The sequence below is a fragment of the Pollicipes pollicipes genome, unplaced genomic scaffold (assembly GCF_011947565.3).
Source record: "Pollicipes pollicipes isolate AB1234 unplaced genomic scaffold, Ppol_2.1 Scaffold_2555;HRSCAF=2994_pilon_pilon_pilon, whole genome shotgun sequence".
NCBI classification, from domain to species: Eukaryota; Metazoa; Arthropoda; class Thecostraca; order Pollicipedomorpha; family Pollicipedidae; genus Pollicipes; species Pollicipes pollicipes.
The window spans coordinates 27,522,927-27,544,351 of NW_023596136.1; the positions used below are offsets into that span (position 1 = coordinate 27,522,927).

Below are 21,425 nucleotides of genomic sequence, written 5' to 3' on the forward strand. Positions count from 1 at the left end.
TAAAATGACGTTGCTAATCACCTGACCAAAATAATCATTAATTTTCTGAGAACCCATGCTGTTTTTAAGTTTCGACACCCCCGTGTTTACATGTAACTATCACCAAATGCAAATGCAATGCTATTTGCGGTGGCTTTGCACTGAAATGGAAAACCACATCGACTCTTGTTATATTAATGTCTTGCATGGGCAGCCCACCACCCACAGATGGGGAAGGTCTGTGACGTGCGATGTCGCCCCACGTGTCCCGGCCACCGGGCTGGGCGTCTCAGCCCCGCCCGCCCACCTTGTTCTGGAGGATGGTGTACTTGATCTTGGCCTGCAGCGGCAGCTCTCGACTCTTGGGCGGCCGAACCCGAAACCTCATCAGCTCAATGTAGCACCCGTCAGGGGGTTTAAACTGGAACAAATCAGCGGCTAGGTGTCAGATAACAATGCACGCGCACAGCAATCTTTCGTAAAATTTAGCATTCCGACGACCGTTTAAATGCCGGAATCGCAATATGACGAGCATTGCAAATATATTGCAACCGATGACGTCACACGGCCCACCTTCAGGATCTGCGACTCCTTGAAAGCCTGCAGGTCGATGGCGTTGTGGAACTCGACGTCCTCGAGGCGGATCCACTCCTCGGTGGCCACCGGAATGATGTCATGGCGTCCCACCACCTCTTTCCCCTGACGCCGAAGGTCGTTGATTCCCAGCTCTACATCAGGCATACCTGCACAAGGTAATGTTAAGCACTCAGTGTGCTTCGTCGGCATCTGGTAAACATCACGAATGTAATCACTTAGGCCTGCCACTACACTGGTATTGAGCTTTGACTACCGAGCCACCAGCATCGAACCGCTCCAATCGCCAAAGAGCACCCGAGCCGTGCACTGAGTCATCATACTGATCCAAGAGCAGCAAGCAGCACATACGGAACAGCTCCACCAAACAGAAAGTGCCGAGGCGTACGAACTAAGCCATAGAAACGAGGCGCAAACAGGAAAACATCCCATTGACAAAGAGCACCGAACAGCACCCACCGAACCCTCAGCCCAGCCAGAAATAGCGTGCCGCACACACTGAGGCCCTCCAGCTGTGCCCACTGCGCCAAGAGCACCAAGCCGCACACACCCGAACCATCCCCGGATCCCCTGCGGACCAAGCGAAACGTCACCGGCGCCGTGCCTGTCGCGAGCGAGGCCGCCAGAGCCGGCCCCAGCCTCACGGAGAGGAAGGCGAGGAAGAAGAGGCGCACCCCGAGCCAGCGTCGGGTAAACGGCGCCGGTGACGTCCTGCTCCAGGTACCACCTCGTCCACGCCCGTGATCTGCACCTCCTCAGTATGTAGCTGAGAGCCCGGTCACGGTGCACGTCACCTGCGGGCCGAGGGGCGCCGATCAGCAGAAGCCATGCTCCAGTGCGGTCCGGCCGGCCGGCAGCGACAGCTGGTGCCGCCGCCGATGCGATCAGCAGAAGTCATGCCCCGTGCCGGTCCGGCCGGCCGGCAGCGACAGCTGGTGCCGCCGCCGATGCGCTCACAGCCGATTAAGTTCGACGAAAGTTGGAATCGATACCGGGTGCAGTGTATAGCTGGAAAGAGATTGCTCATTGTCGGTTGTAATTTTCGCCATGGATTTCGAGTGATGAAATATCTTCCATCGTGCGTTTGGTTGGCACCATGTAAAACATCGATGCGACAGGTGCGCACTGCCTCCTCCAATGACCTACATGAAACAAGGTTTCCTCGACGTAGGAGGCGAATCTCTTGACATCCTCGTACTGCTGCGTGCCCAGCTTGAGCAGCTGGGAGATCTGAGGCGCGTGCTCCACCGGCATGCCCAGCTTCCGCACGTCGCTGGCGAACTCCTTGACCCGGTCGTAGTCGCCCTCCCAGGCGGAGATGGCGAACTGGCCGATCTTCTTCGTGATGCGCTCAGCCTGTCGCGGCGGGTGTCGGATGTCAGGTGTTATGCCAGCGGGCCAGCCGAAGCTGACACTAGCCGGGGCAATCGGCGTGAGTGAGAGCCGGTGATAGAGGTGGAGACCTACATCGGGATGGTACAGAGCGTGACGGTTGCAGATTACATTGAGGCTTGCGATCGGTCGCCCGCTTCTGCTCTTGCGCACAGAAGCGTTTGTAAGAATCATTTAAATATGGTACGTAACCGCGCCGCGAGTGAATGATTGTTAGAATCGGTGGAGACCAGAACGCCTCACCCTACGAAGGCACAACGGTTACTCCAGCGTAGGGCTTTCATCCCTTGCTTGTTATCGGTGCCGTAGGTTACCTTCGTCATTTGCCCTGGACGAACACCGGGTCGCTCCTTGTAGAAGATATATTGCAGCTTTACGGTGAATATTTTACCGTACTGATCATACTGCTGAGCACCTGCAAAATACCGCTCGAATGAAGACCACACAAAAACCTATGATTGCTTGAATCAAATACAACGCAGACGCTATAATCGAAAGGACCGTGAAACGCTGGAAATATGGCTGACACCGAACGCGAGCAGCAAGATTTGAGTGTACTGTGCATGATCATACAATTTCCGATGTCAGTGCCCAGAAGACCTAATGAGGGACCGAGAGTATGGTCCTCTTGTACGTCTTTTGGATAATGCCATCGGACGCTTTCATGGGTTATCCAGGCAGATGACCACGCGCTCTCTCTTCAAATGCGTCATGACATTCATCGTGACGTCATGACTAGGATCATGACATCTTAAAAACCAGAATTCAATCATTATGTACTTGCCACATCAGTGCTCTGGGATCTACCACTCCCCTCCAAGTCGCTGACCCAGCCGCGGCCACTCACCGACATCTGAGACCGAGTAGCACGCCTGCAGCGGCAGCTCCTGGAAGGGGTCGGCGTCCTTGCGGTCGTGGAACAGCTGCAGCACGGCGTTGTCGGCCAGCCGAACAAATATCTTCTTCCAAAAGCTGCAGCATACATTGAAGTGGTCAGGGGCGTTCAACGGCTCAACAATACCCACTACACTGCTGGTTTCTTGTGAATTTCATGCGTCGCAATTCTTTTGAACTTCAGTTACATTGCTGAAGACATAGGGAGTGTGCCAAATGCCCCTGATATGGAAAAGTTGTTGACGCTTTGGTTGTTTTAAGACGCTGCGATTCATTACGTTGTTGATACTATTTTGCCCGCAACGAAGCTCGTTTGTTCAGCCAGGTTCTGAACGGTTCAAATTTCGAGCCCCAGACTCGAGCAGCGGAATTACATAACGCACACGTCCTCCATTTGGAAGAGTAGATTCTGCTCACGCACATGCATTACTCACAGCTTTACGACGCGTTTTCGTGGCCCAGGAATAAAAAGACATCGACGCTTATATTCGCAGTGGCATCGATCAACGCCCACGTTCATAAGTGCGGCCAGCGGTTGAGTTATGGATAAATGACGCGTGAGCGCACCCGACCCCCCTCCCCCCCCCCCCCCTCTAGCTCCAGCGCCCGACTCAGCCGGCCGTGGGAGACCGCGCGCGCCGCTCACCGCTGCCCGGTGATCTTCTTCTTGTTAGGCTGACGCAGGAACATGTCGAACTCGGCCGTTTCCCAGACGGTGCGCGGGAACGGCTCCAGCGGCTGCGAGATGTCGTCGTCGAAGAGCGGCGTGGCTGGCCCGCTGCCCGCCTCCGGCTCGGGCTCCGGCCCGGGCCCCGGCCGCTCCACTGCGACCGTCGGCGCCGCGTTAGACTCAGCTGACCTCCGCTCGCCACGCGACTTCCAGCCTCTGTATTTGTGTTTGTCCTGTCACGCTATATATGAAGCGGCAGGTCGCTCCGAGCGTTTAATTAACACGCCCTTCAGCACACACGAGTATTTCGCGGTCGCACTGTCAGGAGCAATATCCTGTGAACAGACAGCGGTGGGCATTGATCCTACACTGACCTTTGGCTTGCGCCAGCTCCAGGTTGAGGTCCATGGCAGCGCTGGCGAATGGGTTGATGCTGGCGTTGTCCTGGAAGGCGGCGACAGCCGGTCGCGGCGGCGGCGCCAGCGTCGGCACCTGCGACTGGGAGACCCAATCCTGCTGCGGCCTGCCGGGGGACAGACCACGTCCGTCAGTTCTGCTCGCCAGCTCCCACAGCGAAGTCACCACACAGTGCGCAGTGACGTAGCCAAGGGTGAGTTTAGGGGTCGCCCTTTCACCCTGGAGGTGGCGGGGCCGCCCTGGGGCAGAAGGCCCCAGTTCTGATGTGGCAGTTTAAGACGCACGTAGGGTTTCTAAACATAAGAATACCGAACCGGGGCATCAACATAGGATCCCGAGCGTAAAAAGGTTCTTCAAATACAAACGCATGGCTATCGACAAAGATCCCACTTGACTGAAAGGGACCCTTACGGCCTGATTTGGTCCGCTCTTAGGCAAAATCCTGGTTATGCCGCTGAGATGCACCCACATCGGATGGACACCGGCCTTTTTAAAACAACAGACATCTGACAAATCCCAACACTTTTGACAGCGGCAAGACGGGACTCGCTGACCACGACCGCACCAGGCCCGTCAGTGCGCCTGCTGACCGTATGACAACGTTGAGGTCGGTCTGCTCGTCTTCTGAGTGTTGTTTGCTGGCGGCGCGGGCCGGGGTCGACTGCGGCACCGGCGGCGGCGCCGTCATCGATAGGAACGAGTCAAACGCCGAGTCCTCAAAGCCCATCTGGCCTGACGCCGCCGCCGTTGCACCCTCGGAAGAACCCCACGCTGAAACGGCCGCAAGGAACAGTCCAGTGGTCAGATGCGTGTGTTGGCAGGGCTAGGCTAACGAAGGTTGAGGGATGATGCATCCAGGACTGCCTAAACGAGACCGTAATCGAACGTTCGTTCGTTTTTAAGCAGTCTGTGCGGTAAACGATAGATGAGTACACTAAGCACGCCATTTTTCAGCGTGCTGGGAGGGCTTATTTATTCATCATATTTATCATGATGTGTTCCCAGCGCAATATAAATATTGGATGGTTTCGTCTGAGATTACCTGACGCTTTCGACTCCGTTGCTCCGGCGGCACCAGCGAACGGATCGAACGGGTCAGCAGCGACCGTCTCGTCCGCCGCCTTCTCGAAGCGTGCCGCGAACGCGTCAAACGCGTCCTCCGGCGCTGCCCCGGCCTCAGCCTCCGCCGTGTCCAGGAACGGATTGGGCGAGGGCGGCGGCTGGCGGCGCGGTGGCGCCGGCGGCGGCGCGCGTCGCGGCACCGCCGGCGCCTCTGGCGGCGCTGAGAACAGGTCCAGCGCCGCCGGCGGCGGCCCCGCCGACGCCGGAGGCGTGTCGAAGAGGCTCAGCGGCGACGGCAGCGGCGCCGAGGGCGTCACCGTCGGGCCGAGGCTGAAGGCCGAGACGTCGGCAGCGGGAGGCTCCGACGCGGCCTCGAAGACGCTGAACGGGGAGACTGGCGGGGCGGGCGGCATCGCGGGACCGGGCAGAGGCGGCCGCGGCGGAGGCGGCGGGCGGGCTGGCTTCTGCACCGGCTCCGGTGCTGGCGGCGGCGGCGGAGGCGGCCGCGCGGCCTCTTCGGCCGGCACAGACGGCTGGTACTGGCCCGGAGGCGGGCCCTCCGCCAGGATGGGTGTGGTGGTCACAGACGGTAGCGGCGAGGGTCCGATTGGACTCATCGGAGACGGCGGCGTGATGTGGGACGCCGGCACTACCGGCGAGCAGAACTCCTCCATGAAGGCGGCCGCTGTGTGCGCCTTGCTCGGATCCTCCGGCGGCTCGACTGTCGACTCGGTCAGCGTCACCACCGGCGTGTCCAGCTCCAGCTCCAGCGGTCGCAGAGCCACCTCCTCCGAGGGAGATGACGGCTTGGCCGCTGGCGGCGGTGGCGGCGCCAGCTGCGCAGCCCCCTCATCTTCCTCTTGTTTTTCTTCGGCATCCGGGACCGTTGCAGCTGGTGCCGCGGGCTGTGGCGCATCCTCAGACTGAGCCTGAACGCTGGACTTGATCGGAGAACCTTCCAGAATGGTGACCACCGGCGTTGGCGGCAACGGTCCATCCAGAAGGTTTTCTGGTGGCGGTGGCGGCGCTTCGTCGTGGAACGAGCTGCTTAGCAGATCCACCTCCTGGCGCTGCTGTGTGGACGGCGCGTTGAACAGGCTCAGGATCTGGTCATTGGTCTTGGCCTTGGCCACGGGAGCTGAATCCCAGAGATCGATCTCCGCCGGCTGAGCCGGACTCGCAGCTCGCGCATCCTCGTGATCACTCAGCTCCTCCACGGTTTGGCCGAACGCCGCGCTGGGGGCGAACGCGGGCTGTCCGTTATCGTAGAGCAGGCAGGCAGGCATGACACGTCAAAACGAGAAATAGCGAAGACGTCTAACTTAAAAGCAGATCCGAGATGGCGGCGTAAAAGTATAATGTATGGCTTCTATGCAAAGCATACAGTGGCTTCTAATACTCTACGTAAAACTGAAGACAAAAATTAGTGGTGAAAGAATTTAGCAACTAAGAAATACAACAACAAAAAATGATGCAGGCTTAATTTGCGCACCACGTGACAAGACCTGTGTCTGTATCCAATTGGGGCCCAAATTGGCTCGAGGACAAGTTAGATTTGCCTTGAATCATGGTGGGATCAACTCCTTAACATTGCCTTATGAGTCAAAGTTAGCCAATCAACCAAGTTATTGTTCAGTTGGATCCAATAGAAATATATACAAAGTAAAGTACTGGCTTTCGCACAAACGGTGTGTGCGAAATGCACACACCGTTTGTGCAAAATGCACACTATGCACACATATATACATATATAGTAGTTCCAGTCGCTACGTATTACGTTATCGTCATTCATGCTGCCATAAACATGAAATATATACTATATATGTATATATAGTTGCATAGATGCCCCATTTGGTTTTTGAAGCACAGAGAACGGCTTATCTCTAAGTTTGGTCGACAAAATCAGCCTATGAGATTTACTTGCAGCTTTGAGTCATGTCTAACTCAAAATTAGATTTGGCACTAAGTTGCGCTGTGCTGCCTGCAATCAAATTCTGAATCAAACTCGCACGGTACTAATCAAAGTCAGGCTCGAGTCCGTTGAAGTTAAATCAAGAACAATGCGCTGGCGACTAACACGGCAAATGTCGATCTGCAATCACACACACCACCGAATGAGTCGTTTGATTGACAGCCATTGGCTCCACTCAGCCGTCGAGCACGCAGAACCAAAATTACATGGCGCGATCACGCGCCATGGCCGACCACCCACCTGAAGGCCACGTCGGTGTCTTGCGGCGGCGCTGCGTCGTCGAAGAGCGGCGGCGACGGCGAGCGAGACATGTGCGTCGGGCTCTGGCGCGGCGTGCGCACGTTGTTCAGCTGGCCAAACAGCGAGTCGCTGGCCGCCTCCATGTGGCCGGTGACGGAGGCCAGCAGATGGCGCGTGGCCTCCGGCACCGGGGGCCGCGGCGGCGGCGGCGCCCGGCCGTCCAGCAGGTCCTCGGCAGCCGCCGCCGCCACGTTCACCGTCGGCAGCGGCGCCGGCGCCGCGTCAGCGAAAGGGTTTCCGCAGGAGTCCACCCGCGGCACGTCGGCGGACGCGAGGAAGGCTCCGAACGGGTTACTGTCAACGGCCGCCGGCGGCGCGTCGTCCATAAACGGGTTGCTGAGGACCACCTGGTCCTGCTGCTGCGTCTCGAAGCCACCGAAGCCGGCCATCTCCAGGAACGGGTTGCCGGACGCCATGGTGACGTGGGCCGGGTGCGCGGGAGGGCGGATGGGGTGGCTCTCACGACTGGAGCAGCTCACGCTCGAGCACCTGGAGCTCAGCCTGGCCCGGCAGCAGGCTGTCGGCGATGCTCGTGTCGAACGGGTCGGCAAGCTCGGCCTCGTCCGCCGTCTCCGACACGGCGCTGGCGGCCAGGACCGGCACCAGGTGGCCGCCACCCAGCTGCGAGTCCAGCAGATTCACCCCCAGCTGCGGCGTCTCGGGGCGCGCAACCTTCTCGTCGCCGCGCGGGTCAAAGTCGGGATCACTGACGGAGCGCTTCAGCACCGACGTTGGGCTCGCGTCGGCGGCGGCGAACTCGCGCTCGAGCACGCGCAGCTCGGTTGTGCCGTATCGCTCAGCGATCGACGTGTCGAACGGGTCGAGCGTTACGGGCGACAGCTGCACAGGCGGCGGCGGCGCGTCGGCTGACGGCTGCAGGGTCGGCAGCCGCTCGGCAGACGGTGACACAGCCAGCAGCTGGTCGGCGGACGGCCGCGGCGGCGCGGGCTCGGCGAACGGCGCGCGGAGGACGGGTGGCGGTGGCCGCGGCGGCTGCTTTGTGCACGAAACCTCGCCGATTAGCTCGCTCTCGAGCACGCGCAACTCCGTGTGGCCGAACTGGTCGGCGGCGGACGTGTCGAACGGGTCGAAATCCTCGTCGGCCGGCAGCTGACTGTGAGGGCCCGGGGCGCTCGGCTGCAACAGGGGGTTCGGGTCCTCCGGAGTTGTTGCCAACAGTGCAGCAGAGCTCTCCGAGACTTGCAGCGAGCGCGGTTTTGTGACACGACCTCCGTCTGTCTCGCAGGAGCTAGCGATGCCGAGCGCTTCGACGTGCGACGTGTCAAACACGTCCTGCTCCTGATCGATCTCTTCTATCGTTTCGTTTGCAGCCGAAACAACAGAGGCGCTCGTGTCGGTGGTGGCGGCAGTCGGCTTGTTTGCAAGAGTGGGCAATAGGTCTGTCAGCTGTTTTGCCACTGGCGCGGCTGTTGCTCCCAGAAGCTCCTTTTCCAAAACGTTCACCTCAACAGCACCAAATTTATCAGCTATAGAGGTGTCAAACGGATCCTGTTCCTCCTCTGGGCACTCGTCGTCCGTCCGCTGTGGCACAAGGGCCACCGGAGCGACGTCTTCTTCCACGGGTGTGAGCGTCAGGAGCTCCGGTAGCGCCGGCTGTTTGCTCCCGCTCCTCGTCGAAGGAAACCGCGAAGCTGGCCTTCACCTGAAGCGCTGGAGGTGGAGGCCGAGGCGGCGCACTGGTAGCCGAGAGATCAAGTCGCCCCTCGAGGTTCACTGGAACGGCAGGTGACGCGTTGCTCAACAGTTCACTTTCGAGAACCTTCAACTCGACGTTGCCGAACGTGTCCGCGATCGACGTGTCGAACGGATCAACCTCCGGTTCGTTGGCAGCGTCTTGTGACTGCTGAGGAGGTATGCAGACAGGAGTAGAATCCTGTGTCGGTGTTGAGGCCAGCAGCTGCTCCGCGTCTACGATAGGTTGAGCGACAAACCCACCGGCGAACGAGGTGTCGAAAGGATCAGGCTCCGGCTTCTCTTCACCTGCACGTGGGTCGAAGTCGTCGGCTTCAAAAGGAGCTGGAACTTGGGCAGGTGGCAGGACCTCGGAAGAGCTGAGAAGTTCGTCTTCAAGGAGCTTGATTTCAGTACCACACAGCTTACCGGCAGCAGAGGTGTCGAATGGGTCAACCTCCTCTTCTTCTTCGTCAAGAGCTTCTGGCTTGCTCTCTGCTTTCCCACAGAAGTTAATGGGTTCGGGAAGGGGCTCGTAGTCGTGATGTTCGTTTGACGTTAATAAATCTGGTTGCTCCTTTTTGGGCGATGTGATGATAACAGGAGGCGGAGGGCGCGATGGTTTTGGTTTGCACTCTCCAAAGTCGGCTTCAAACTTGACGTCGTCCTCGTCAAAGTCTGCGGCGACCTCTGTCACCTTGTCTTCGCCAAGGATTTGCTTCGCTGCTGATGTGTCAAATGGATCGTCGTCGCCTATTAACTCCTCGCGATCTTTAGCTCGGAGCAACGACTCATTCGCAAGGGAGTCAAACGCACAGTCGTCCTCGTCGGGTGGTTGAGCAGTAAGGATCGCTTCGTTGCTGCCTGCACTGGGAACCTCCGAAACAGTCTCGAACTCGCTGACAATCGAGCTTATCGGCTTGTTGGGAGACCCTTGGGCAGAAACCTCGTCACCTGGGGAAGATACTTGGGCGCTCCTGAATTCGGGAGTTACTGCTAAATTTAGCTCAAACTCACCGCCATCACAGATGTCCTCATCGAGAAGTGTTTTCGCTGGTGTTTCTTTGGGTTCTTGACAAACTCCTTCGGCAAGGTTATTTTGATTTTCTGGGGGAGCGGAATGCCTCAGAGGAATCTAATAAGTCTAAAGAGCCTGGTCGTTTATAGACGCCCCTTTCCCTGCGCCTCGATTTTTTCGGCACAGCCTCAGCGGGGCCTTCCGCCTCCTCGGGCTTCTCAGCGTCCTCCTGAGCTCCACTCAAGAGTTGAACGGCCTTGCCTAGCTTGATCGCCTTTAGTTTATTCCTTTTCTGCTGCTCTGGCGTCTCGCGGAGCACCTGATCGACTACCGAAGTGTCAAACGGATCGTCTCCCTCCTCGGTCGGGCTATCCGGTATAACAGCGAAGTTGATATCACCGCTGGTGACCGCGTCCACGTACTCGGTGTTGAACACGTCCTCCTCGAAATACTGGGCACGCTCGAGCTTCTCAACCTCGGATAACACCAATTCTAAGTCGACCTTTTCAGGTGTCGGTGATCTTGGGGGCTCTTCAACCGGCGCTGTTACAGGCTCTGCGGCTGGTTCTTCAGCTTCCTCTTCCTCTTCCCCCGCGTCAACGTCTACCCATTTTGGCTTGCTAGCGACGGCAACAGCCGGCTTCTCGTCTCTCTTGCCTTCTTCGGGATCCTTTGCGGCCTTCTTCCTGATAAAATAGCTGGTCTCCTTGATGGTCTGAAGACTCTCTTTGGTGGTGCTTAGGACCGAGTCAACACCAGAGGTGAGAGCACGAAATTTAGCCCACTCGTCCGACTCGGGCGCCGACTTCTCCTGCCGCTGGCTGGACTCAGCGTTTGGGTCTGCCGCCTCTGTTTCCTCCTGGTCCTCGCCACTCTCTTCGGTCTGCGCCTGCTCTCTCTGCTCCTGTTCCTTTTGCTCCCGCTCTCGCTGCTTTTCAAGACGATATTGGCGTAGCTCTTCCTGCTCGAGCTCCTCCTCGGTGGGTTTTTTCTTGCCCTTAACTTTCTTCTTGATGCCTTTGGTTAGCTTGTACATGTCCTAACTTGGAAGATCTGAAACAAAGGTGAAAACAGTATGGGAAACTATGCCAATGACGACTGCTCTTAAAGTTAATGCTATTCTAGCCCATTTTTACTAATTTAGTGCTGTTCCTGGTATTAAAGCAGTTCCAGCGCCTTTGCCCTGAGGAAAATGAATTTAACAATGTGGCTACATACGAAGCCTTATGCTTTGTTGATCCTACTTTTTGCCGCACTGAACTGGTGAAGTGTTTGAACAGTCGGTGAGTTTTATATGAGAACGCTGAAGGGTTTTAATGTCGTTCTTGTGTCTTATAATCCATGAATGATGAAAAGACGTTCGAGTTTGCGTCCCTCCATGTAAGAGCAGACGACAATGTTGGACACGCCTCCAGTGGCGCCTGTCGGCGAGTGCGGCCCGTACTGGCGCCGCAGGCCGGCGGCACCAGGCGCCTGCCGACGGAGGCGGAGGCGGGGGCGGCCGACGTCACGCGGTGACTCAGCCGCTGACGCCGTCGGCTGGCCACACTGACCCCTCCCCTGGGCACCACGGCCAGCTGAGCCGGCCGGCGTGCCGTCCGCCAACGCCCCCTGGGGCTGCCGGCGTGCGCTAGCTCGTGCCGACCAAACCATGCATATATGTGGTGCTGGAGGAGGGGTTCGCGCATGAATCAAACGTCCGGAGGAGGGGCCGCGCGTGCATCAGACTTCTAGAGGAGGGGCCACGCGTTCGTCAGACGTCCAGGGGGGGGGGGGGCGTGCACCAAACGTCTAGAGGAGAGGCCGCGAGTGCGTCAGACGTCTGGAGGGGGGGCCGCGCGTGCACCAGACGTCGTTCGGGTGCCCCAAACTTTGATCGCATGCGGCTGAGACTGCCGGTCTCATGTCAGTAACCATTCACTACATCCAAGAACACCAGAGTTTAATTCAGGTACGCAAGTATATTGTCTGGCAACATGCGATTTCCAAAGTACTTCTCGCGTGGTAGATGGTAGTTTTGCACGCGCACTTTGTTCCCAGTTTTTCTGTGGGGTCCTGGTACGAATAGAATACCAGGAAGGCTGGTGGGATATATAGGCTGGGCGGGGTTATCCATTGCAAGATACAGCAAACGGAACGCCAGACGGAAGCCGGTAAGTGCGAGAGGCGATGGCAGGGATGAGGATGGAGGCCAACAGATGGATCGGCAGCCTCATGATGACGGTAATCAACATTAGGAGACAGAAGCCGACGTCTGAGGCGTCAGGCAGCACACGGACTTTAATCGATGCATGTTACCTGAATCAGTGCAAGGAGCTCTGCTTGCTGGGGTACATAAAAGGGACGGGAGCGAGCGTCAGAGGTGATAGTCAGAGTAAAGAAGTTAACGTGAGGAATGGGATCGAGTACAGAAAACAGAAACCGTTGCGAGAAACGGCAGACGCACAGGGGACGGTAGCCAACGCAGGACACGGCGGCAAGAGTGCAGAAGCCGATGCAAATGAATGAAGTCAATACAAGGGTAGCAAACCGGCAGAGGAGGCGGTAACCAGTACAAAAAACACAGGAGGCAAAAACCAGCACCGACGACGGCGTCGGTTCCGCGCAGGGGCGCCAACTCCCAGGGGACGGGAGCGACGTCGGGGCAGGGTCCGACACTGGGAGCCGGAGCCGGTGCGGGGACGGGAGCCGACTGTGCGGCCTCGTCCCGGCAGGTCGCCGTCGGACCATCGATCGCCGGCGGCCGGCCGGCGGCCGCCGATGCTCGCCACCGTCGGCCAAGATGGAAGCCGCAGCCGCCCGACCGGTGACGTCAGCGTGACGTCACCGGTCGGGCTGGCCCAGCCCACTGATGAGACCTGCCAGGACGGATGGGGGCGCTACACTGCCAGCACGGCATTCGCAACGATTGCGGTCTGAACGGTATGACGGGAAGTGAGTGGTAGAGGCTTGGAGAGAGGAGGGTTTCAACGATCGCAATATTGACGGCATGACGGAAAAAGAGCGGAAGAGGATTGAAAAGAGGAGGGCTTTATCACAATTTCATGAAATTAGACACTAATTCCAAGGCCCATACTAGAGTTTCAGAACTTACCATCGAATTTCCGCTGAGTTCACTTTGTACGCCACGAATTTAGCATGTGAATTATGCATAGCCTATAGATGAATCAAAATGGCACCCTGGCCGCCAAGCTGAACTGCACTTTCGCCCCAAGTGGCGACAGAGATTCATGAATCCTGTCAATATAGTCTGAGCAACTTTCATCCAAACGACTTTGCAGCTTCGTCAATCATTGATGTACTGATCGAGCAGTTTTAAGGTATCTGGAACGCTTGGAAATCGCTCGTAGAATCCCTACGCAGTGCACTTCTCATATACAGCCAGAGAACTTGCAATGACAATATGCGACTGCAGCATTCTTGGTTTGAGAACATTCGGAATCTGAACACGTAGCACCAGACGCCCGATGAGTAGCGCTGATCACGTGCGCGCGGGTAAAGAATCGTCTGCACAAAAAATTGCTGCTCGGTGCATTTACGAGGGGCATTATTCACACAGATAAGACCGTAGTAATAGTCCTATTCCCAGGAAAAACCAGGAGAATGAAGGTATAGATGGGTTAATATTTCGGCAACATGCCTTTATCGAAACAATAGCAGAAGCGAATTCCGTAGACAATAATGCCAAGGACCACACTAGACACATCTCTCTGTAGATGTGTCTAGAGGTATCATACTGCAGAATCAATTTCTGCTATTGTTTCGATAAAGGCCTATTGCTGAAATATCAACCCATCAAAACCTCTATTTTTCTGGTTTTTCTCCACGAAATAAGGATATTACTACTATCTTATCTAAACAATGGTTTAAATCTTTGTCCTTTGATTTCAACTCTTTTCCCGGCTTACCTTTTGCCAGGTTGATACGAAACGGAATCAAATAGCAACGCCATGCTCTTTGCAATCCAAACAACACAAATATTGATAAGCTTTATGTGTCCCAAATTCTACGCAACTGTTGCAACACTCTTAGTATCTATCCTGCAGTTTGTTGTCAGCCTCGCCATCCATCCGTTGCAAAGAAATTCAACCATTCAACCTTGTTTTATTGTGACTGGCCAGTTACGATTAATCAAGAACATAGTGTGAAATCCCAAAATGGCACGTGTGATCTTGAATCAGTTCGGCGACAGCGGGTTTTTGAACGGCCTGTCGCAAAGACGCCTAACAGAGGGAGGCTGGACACTTTCAAGCCCAGTTATACGTAGTTATATATATATAATATATATATATATATATATATATATATATATAATATATATATAATCACAACATGTAAGATCCTCGCATAGCTAATAGAGGTAAAAACCTAATGGACAGGGCAATGGGTACAACAAGTAAGTTAGTGGTTATGGTTTGCACAGTTTAACACGAGCGCAGGATTTCCTGTAGGTAAACAAATCAGCTTAAAAAACTACAAAATCTTGCGGAAGACCTTCTAGAATCCACATGAAACCCACCACCTTACAATATATCGGGGATATGCAAAACCCATGATATTCGATGGCGGCTCCATTTGGTGAACGCCAAGTTATTCTAAGATTCTAAGGTCGAAAGAATTGCTGCATTGTTCTAATACAGAACAAAATTGCTGATGTCAATACGAGTGTCACAGAGACATGCATGATCTCGGATGTCCGAAGGGTCTGGATTAAGGAGAATGTTACCTGTACGATCAAACTTACTCCAGTGCCTTGGTATTCTGTAACATTGCTGTACTCTACAGCTATGTGAAGCAATGATGATTACAGCAACAATTGGGAAGGTCAGACCGTTAGAGGTAAGATTCTCTCTAGCCCAGGCTCTTTGCCTATCGGAGATCTTTCATATCTGTATGACACGCGCGTTGATGAAATGGATCTTTTCCTTCCTAGAGCGATGCAGCAACTCCCCTCGATCCTGGGATTTCAGAATCATGCATGTGCACCGAAAGATTGTAATGTCCTGGCCCTTTACGATTATATAGTATATATATATATATATATATATATATATATATATATATATATATATATAATATAAATTTATAGTACTATATATGCTATAAATACCCCCCCAATAATACTGTGATTCGACTGTGATACCGTGAACCAAATAATATTGTGAAAAATCACGATTACGCACGAGCTAAAATTGTTGATCCTAATTCCATTCGCCCATGAACACCTTTCTAAAATATTTGCTTGCAACGAATATTTGAACAATGGGTTATATTACAATATTCAAGTTGGAAGCAATGAAATGTGACGTCAAATACCGGTATCTCATTCTCATTTGCGTAACGTTTTATGTTTTACATCCTCGGTTTTCACCCCTTTACCCTTTCACCTTTGGGTTTAGCAGGTTCATAAAACTGTACAAAACGGCTAAGGATATGAACATAGTACCTGCCGGACATGAGAGAGTATAGATACTGGACACCACAAGTATTGTCGACGGCACTGTTAAGCCTTCTTAGTATAATGTCGAGCTGTTTTCCCGGACTGTTCATTGCGATCCCGAATGTAATATTTATCTGATCTAACAAGACTCTGGTCTCTCACCTCGGCCCAACCTTCGGAACTGTAATTCACAGATGAATTGTAACGCACGCTAGGATGCGTCTTTATCTGATCGCCAGATTTCTAGTGCGCTTTCCGCCATTGTTTGACCGTCGTCGGAGAACGCTGTTTGTGATAGGGTTTAATCTGCCTCTCGTTTGCACAGTGAGGGCCAACCATCCATTTGTAAGTGGATGGGGAGGGCTTCCCCCGCGCATTTTGCAGTGAGGGCTTCATAGTACCTGCCGATAAACCATATTCAGAATTATACAATGCTTTACTCGTTATCCTCAGCAAAGCATAACTGCAACTGGTGGCTAATTCTACGAATGAGTGCAGACTGGCAGCCTTCCGTTCCAAAACAACTGTGTCTCGCCCATTTTCTTGAAAACAGGAGCGTTACATACTGCTTTGGTGCGGCCTGCGTTCTTTGACACAGAAGTGTCAGCAGGTCACGTTCCGCTCGATTCGCTCACTGGAAGTAAGTCATTTGCACGCGAGGAGGCCGTGGCGCACAACCGGGGTCGTCGTAACATGGACCCCTGGCTGCGCTGTGGTCGAGATCATTGCCGTGAAGCCAGGATCAGTGTCACTAGCAATAACGTTTAGCCCAAAATACGGCCACGAGCTCTGATGTGGTGTGTGCACCAAGTGCCGGCCGTGTTACCGATGTCATGCGAACATCGTTGACACAATCGGGAACGGGAGCGGTCGTGGAAGGCGGGGTGGAGCCATGCAGGACAGATAACGCGGACGTTACGAATGTAAACCTAAATTCAGTATCACTGAGATTGCATAACTACGAAAGACTGCGTCGGCGCAGTTTTCGCACATCATTCATCGGCCCATGCAGCACCAAAGCGGCGCTCGTGCTTGCTCAGCCGAATAACAGATGGCAGAGCAGAAGTCAACTGGGAGGTAGACTGTTCCGCTGAACGCCAGACTGTCCTGTCGCTGGTGGTAGACTGCGCCGCAAGTTCCCGCCGACTCCATAACCGATCCCAAGGCTCTGCTCCAAACAGGCGCGAGCCCAGAATTCATCGATCGGCGCGTCGCTAACCAATTCATAGCCAGCGGTGGTTAGGACTCGGCCGGCTCTGCCGGACGGGGCGGATCTGGGCGGCCACGACCCCGGCGCCGTCCTCCATTGGAGGAAGCCTGCCGCCCCACCCCGGCGGCCGATCGCCGGATCGGGGCGGAAATGGAGCCCCTCATAACGCCGAAACATGCCCGCCAATGGCCGCAGAGCGGGTGGTTCGCCCGGAGCACACCAGCCGCGATATGCCGTCTACAGCCGCTTTCTAGGAGTCGATAAACGGGAAACGATACCGCAGCAGAGCAAGTTGGAACCGACGAAGTTGATATCAGCACATATACATTTTGCACAGTACAGAAGGGTGATATCATCTCAAAGCCTGGACAAGTAATACGTAAGCATAAAAAGCCCTTTGCAGGCAGGATAGATATGTGTTTAAATCGGGCTCCCAACCATCGACAATGTTATTTGGTTAAAAAACAAAACCTTTTAAAGTCCAAGAGAAACCAATATCCTACATTCCACAATACTTTGGGACGATTTTCTTGAAACTTTAACAAGATATGCATACTCACATTATCATCACCAAATACGGCAACTTTCTGAACGACGATCGCGTCCGAAGACGATCAAAAACCTCCGTGCTTTGAATGTCGGTCCTAGCTAGCATTCGTTCCAAGTATTTCAGTCCGCCAACACTTCGAAGTCTGGTAAATCCGCGCAGGCACCGCAAGTGCTCCAGCTGACACCAGACCCCGGTGGTGGCACGTAACCATGCAGCCCGTTCCGGAGCCTGGGGTCAGAGTGGAGGGGCACGTACCTGTACCTGGGCATGTTTCGGCGCGAGACGCGGAGCGTGTCGGGCGCGGCCGCGACGTCGGCACCAGTCGGCGCCGGCGGCGGTTCGCCGGCCCCGGCCCGTCGGCCGCGCGCCGGCCTGCGCACGCTCGCCGGTATTGACCGGTGACCGGGGCCGTGGCGGCGCCACTCGGCTGCCGGCCCGACATCTGGCGGCGGCCGGGTCAACTGTCGGCCTCGCCGGGCGCCGGCCCCCGCCGGCGCGGGAGGGGGCGGGGCACTCGCCGCCTCGCCGCCCACACGAGAACCGGCGCGTCGTGGCCATCATCGCCTGGCGGCCACTGCGGCGACGGCAGAGGCCATCCTTGACTCGTCACTCACTGCAGCTGCAGTGTGGGAGGCGCCGACCGCAGGAGTGGCAGCAAAGACGCTGTCAGTTCGCCGCCCGAGTGCACTCCGAGTGCCCGCTCTGCCCGCCAGCGCGGACCGGGAGCCGGCTCATTCCCCTTGCAGTCGCCGGATAGTCAATATAAATGACTCGCCCCGCCGTGGCTTCGACGGACCAGCCCACGCAACTGTTAGCGACCGAAATGGCACCGGCGCACCATCTAAGAGACGAAATGCAGCAGAAATCACCAGCGGCTCGCTGGGGCCACTGCGGTCCTTCCCGGCGGCCGATATTTCGCTATAGTCCTCACCGGATCGTGGCAGGAACTGCTGACGTCAAGGCAGCTGATCGCACCATGGACAGACCATGAAGCGCCCAGGAGTCAGCCGAGCTGACTGACCGGCAGATCCGCCGCCCACTGGCTGGCCATGGAAACATTCATGTGGCGCGTCTCACCTTGCTCGAGATTTTCAGGTCCATGTGCATTTGGACTGCAATTAGTGCGAACTCTCCCACGCCAGAATAGTAAGTTGTCCATGCGCAGTAGTTATCGTGTGTATGTGCATGTGCACGTATTTGTCGCACATGCATAGTCATGCCTTATATACAACGCGGCCCTTTTGCTGGATCTCACTCACACATCCTGCTTGTTCTTTATATAGCGGAACTATCGCAGTGATGATTATGTGTGTTACGCATGTTATATATATATATATATCTCTCTCTCTCTCTCTCTCTCTCTCTCTCTCTCTCTCTCTCTCTCTCTCTCTCTCTCTCTCTCTCTCTCTCTCTCTCTCTCTCTTTCTTCTTTATCAATGCGATAATTTCTCCGTAACGTCCGCATCTGTCATCTGTCACACGTCTGACATAGTCTGTGAGTCAAGCAGATGTGACTGTGTGAGATGTGACATAGCCACATCCGACACAGCCACGTCTGCCTAATAAATAAGTTAACTTTACGTCGACACTGGTTTCTTTGATCCTGACAAATAATAAATTAAACAAAAGTTAGGAGGCTTTCAGCCGGCTTTAAAGTTGCTCGAAAAGTTTGAAAGCTTACCCACAGCCTGCCTAACCACAAAAAGAACGCATTAGCTCGCATTTCTTACAGTCTGTCCCGGAGACACCCACCTGCTGCATCTAAGCGTACAGGTAGCACGGCAGCTGCTGGGGGCTTCACTAGTTCTCCTGCTAACCAACGGTGTAACGGCTGATCGTCACGAGCTATCGCTCCACACCTCGCCGCCTGCTGGGACCCGATCACCCCAGGCAATCGCCTGGCGAATGGCCCGGGTCGCAGCAGGCAGATGGGGCGGCAGCGGCGTCGCTGCGCCGCGGCGGGGTCAGGCGGGTCACGCCAGCCACCAGCCTGCCGTCTCGACACGAATCAGGCCGGCCGACCGGTCTGTGACGCCGCTTCCGACCTGCTGTCGCCGTGGCGTGTGGCACATTGAGGCGAAAGACGCCGCCACTGCGCAGCGGCCGCCGCGCGGCAGCTCCCTCGCTCGCAGCCTCGGCCGGCGGCCTCCCCTCCGGAGCCGCCCCGTCGCCGGCAGCGTGAGTCACCGCCGCCGGCCGCCGAGTGCCGCTGTCGGCGCCGAAGGGGCGCTTGGCCGGGGGAGCTGACTTGGCCTGGTCCATTGAGGCCGAGTGCTCGCTGGCCAGTGTCAGCCAGCGGCGCAGCTGGCTTGGCCTGGTCTACTGAGGCCGGCGTCTTAGCGTCGCAGAATCGACAGTCTTGACAACTTCAGCTTGTGTGTGTTTTAGTTCAGCAGGCCAGCTTGAGTGTGGTTTAGTCCAGCAGGCCAGCTTGAGTGTGGTTTAGTCCAGCAGGTACCCTTTGTATCGCTCCGTGAGATGGCTGTAATCAACCTTTCTTGCTCGCCCACCGTCACCACTGGAGTCAAGAAAACAAAGCCCAAGTACCGTCATAATCCTTCAGCAGTAGCAGATCCCGGTGCGCAGAGACTTCTCCTTACAATTTAGCGCCATTTGCTGGAGCACCACGCGATGAGATGGTGCATGGCAGTGTTTATTTCCACGAATTCCAAATTTCCACGTTTGATAAAACCGGTGATTACATCTTTATTTGTACGAACGCTGCGTTTTGGGTTTCGCGGGGGATGGAGGATCAGAAGTTTGCGTCGACGAGGCTGCACGTGGTAACACGTGCAGCCTCGTTGCAAGCACGTGGCCGCACATGGCGAAGTGGCAATGAATGCTGTTTGCCCTGAAGTATGCTTGCGATAGGACGGCTCTATTGGGCCAGGAAGGTCGAGAAAAGTGCCGCCTGGAGACAATGAGCCAGGAGAAGCCGAGACACGTGGAAACAGTCAGGAAGAGTCGGAGAGACCTATTCCTGATCGCGAGATATTTTTACTAGAACATAGATCCATTTCGGCATAATGCTGTTCGCGGTTCCGTGATTATGATGCACAGCCACAAAAGGCGGGACAATCTGCATTTATAGCTCATAACCTACCTCTAAGATTAATTACACACACCAGGCTCGTTGTTCGATTCGTCGATCGTGGTTGAGAACGCTGATCGTGGTTGAGAATTGCTGAACATTAACACTTCAAAGTGCAATCGTGAACGCTGAAATATTCTGCAAGTTCGCAAAGTGTTGACAAAAGGCTCGCCCCGCTCCGGGAGAGCATGACGACCGCGGGCGGGCAGGCCCAGGAGGAAGCCATTCCATAAACCGAGGCACTGCGGGAAGCTCCAGGGCTCTACACGCCGCCGGTCACGTGACGCGCTCACACAAGCGGACACAGGGAACGGTGACCGGTGCTGTGAGCGCGGGGACCTTACAAACGCCGGTGTGGCCGCGGTAATGGACCAGGTCACGTACGCCGCGTCAGCCAGACCTCCCCACCACGGTGAGATGCAATTTCGGCCACTTTACGTCACAGCCGCATTACGGCCACGTCCCGCGCATAAGAGGCGACAATGGCCCCGGCGTTTACCGTTTTTTGCGCTCGACGGGGGGATGGCCCCGCCCCACACGGGGGGGGGGGGGCAGTACGGAATGCGATGAGAAGCGCGATCTTATAGACATACGTATGTGCCTCGTGTGTGAGATGGTGGCGAATTGAGACCGATGTAGAAAGATACGTTTGACGATTTGCAATATGTCCTTCTCCCAGTGACGGTGTAGTGGAAGCTAATTCCCAAAGTTTGCAAGGAAGTTAATAGATGAGTGGTCAGAAATTCCAGGATGGAAGAATTGGATGTTATTATTAACTTGGGGACTGCTGACTGGGAGAAAAGCATTCCTGGCAAGGTTCATCATGGAGTTAGCTGCAAGACAGGATTGGACGGCAAGGATGGTTTCCTTCTGCCGTGATATCAGGACAAACAGGTGTTTGGAACAATGGAGCCAGGACCTTTGCATTGTTGGTATAAGAGACCAAGCGACGATCAACAAGTAAATTAGGAAGCTGTTCTTGAATTGCCGGAAAGGATTATATTAACTGAGGTCTCCTGGGGGACAGCGTGGGACGAAGAAAGAGACAGTGGGGCACCCATTACCACCCACTGCCATCCACCAAGGTGACTCCTGAATCACCGTGGCCCGATCTCACGCCGCTGCAGTTTGGTCAGGAGGACGC

General features: G+C 55.4%; 2 protein-coding genes across 2 annotated transcripts; both read right to left on the reverse strand.

Annotated features, from left to right (window-relative positions):
* Window positions 1-268: 268 nt before the first annotated feature.
* Window positions 269-7,410, reverse strand: LOC119099788 (protein stoned-B). Its single transcript, XM_037222870.1, has 11 exons — window positions 7,221-7,410; window positions 5,266-6,244; window positions 4,994-5,166; window positions 3,904-4,052; window positions 3,506-3,629; window positions 2,813-2,937; window positions 2,280-2,380; window positions 1,720-1,929; window positions 1,298-1,339; window positions 553-678; window positions 269-400 (listed from the first exon to the last, which is right to left on the reverse strand). Exons 1-11 carry the CDS (start codon window positions 7,361-7,363, stop codon window positions 269-271), a joined length of 2,304 nt encoding a protein of 767 aa, XP_037078765.1. The 5' UTR covers window positions 7,364-7,410.
* A 329-nt stretch (window positions 7,411-7,739) lies between these two features.
* On the reverse strand, window positions 7,740-17,494 carry LOC119099797 (protein stoned-A-like). The gene is made up of 4 exons (XM_037222879.1): window positions 17,446-17,494; window positions 10,175-11,043; window positions 8,292-8,417; window positions 7,740-8,120 (listed from the first exon to the last, which is right to left on the reverse strand). Exons 2-4 carry the CDS (start codon window positions 11,024-11,026, stop codon window positions 7,740-7,742), a joined length of 1,359 nt encoding a protein of 452 aa, XP_037078774.1. The 5' UTR covers window positions 11,027-11,043; window positions 17,446-17,494.
* Between the last annotated feature and the right edge of the window lie 3,931 nt (window positions 17,495-21,425).

What these genes read in the sequence shown, in the direction of transcription:
- LOC119099788 (XM_037222870.1), bottom strand. Translation starts at nt 7,363, where the DNA reads ATGGAGGCGGCCAGCGACTCGCTGTTTGGCCAGCTGAACAACGTGCGC. An exon ending in GACACCGACGTGGCCTTCAG is followed by an intron (nt 6,245 to 7,220) that starts GTGGGTGGTCGG and finishes GTTCGCCCCCAG; the next exon opens with CGCGGCGTTCGGCCAAACCG. An exon ending in TCACGGGCGTGGACGAGGTG is followed by an intron (nt 679 to 1,297) that starts GTACCTGGAGCA and finishes CTTCGGCGTCAG; the next exon opens with GGGAAAGAGGTGGTGGGACG.
- LOC119099797 (XM_037222879.1), bottom strand. Translation starts at nt 11,026, where the DNA reads ATGTACAAGCTAACCAAAGGCATCAAGAAGAAAGTTAAGGGCAAGAAA. An exon ending in CGGAAGGCCCCGCTGAGGCT is followed by an intron (nt 8,418 to 10,174) that starts GTGCCGAAAAAA and finishes CCCCTGTTGCAG; the next exon opens with CCGAGCGCCCCGGGCCCTCA. An exon ending in AGAGCGAGCTAATCGGCGAG is followed by an intron (nt 8,121 to 8,291) that starts GTTTCGTGCACA and finishes CCGCCTGTGCAG; the next exon opens with CTGTCGCCCGTAACGCTCGA.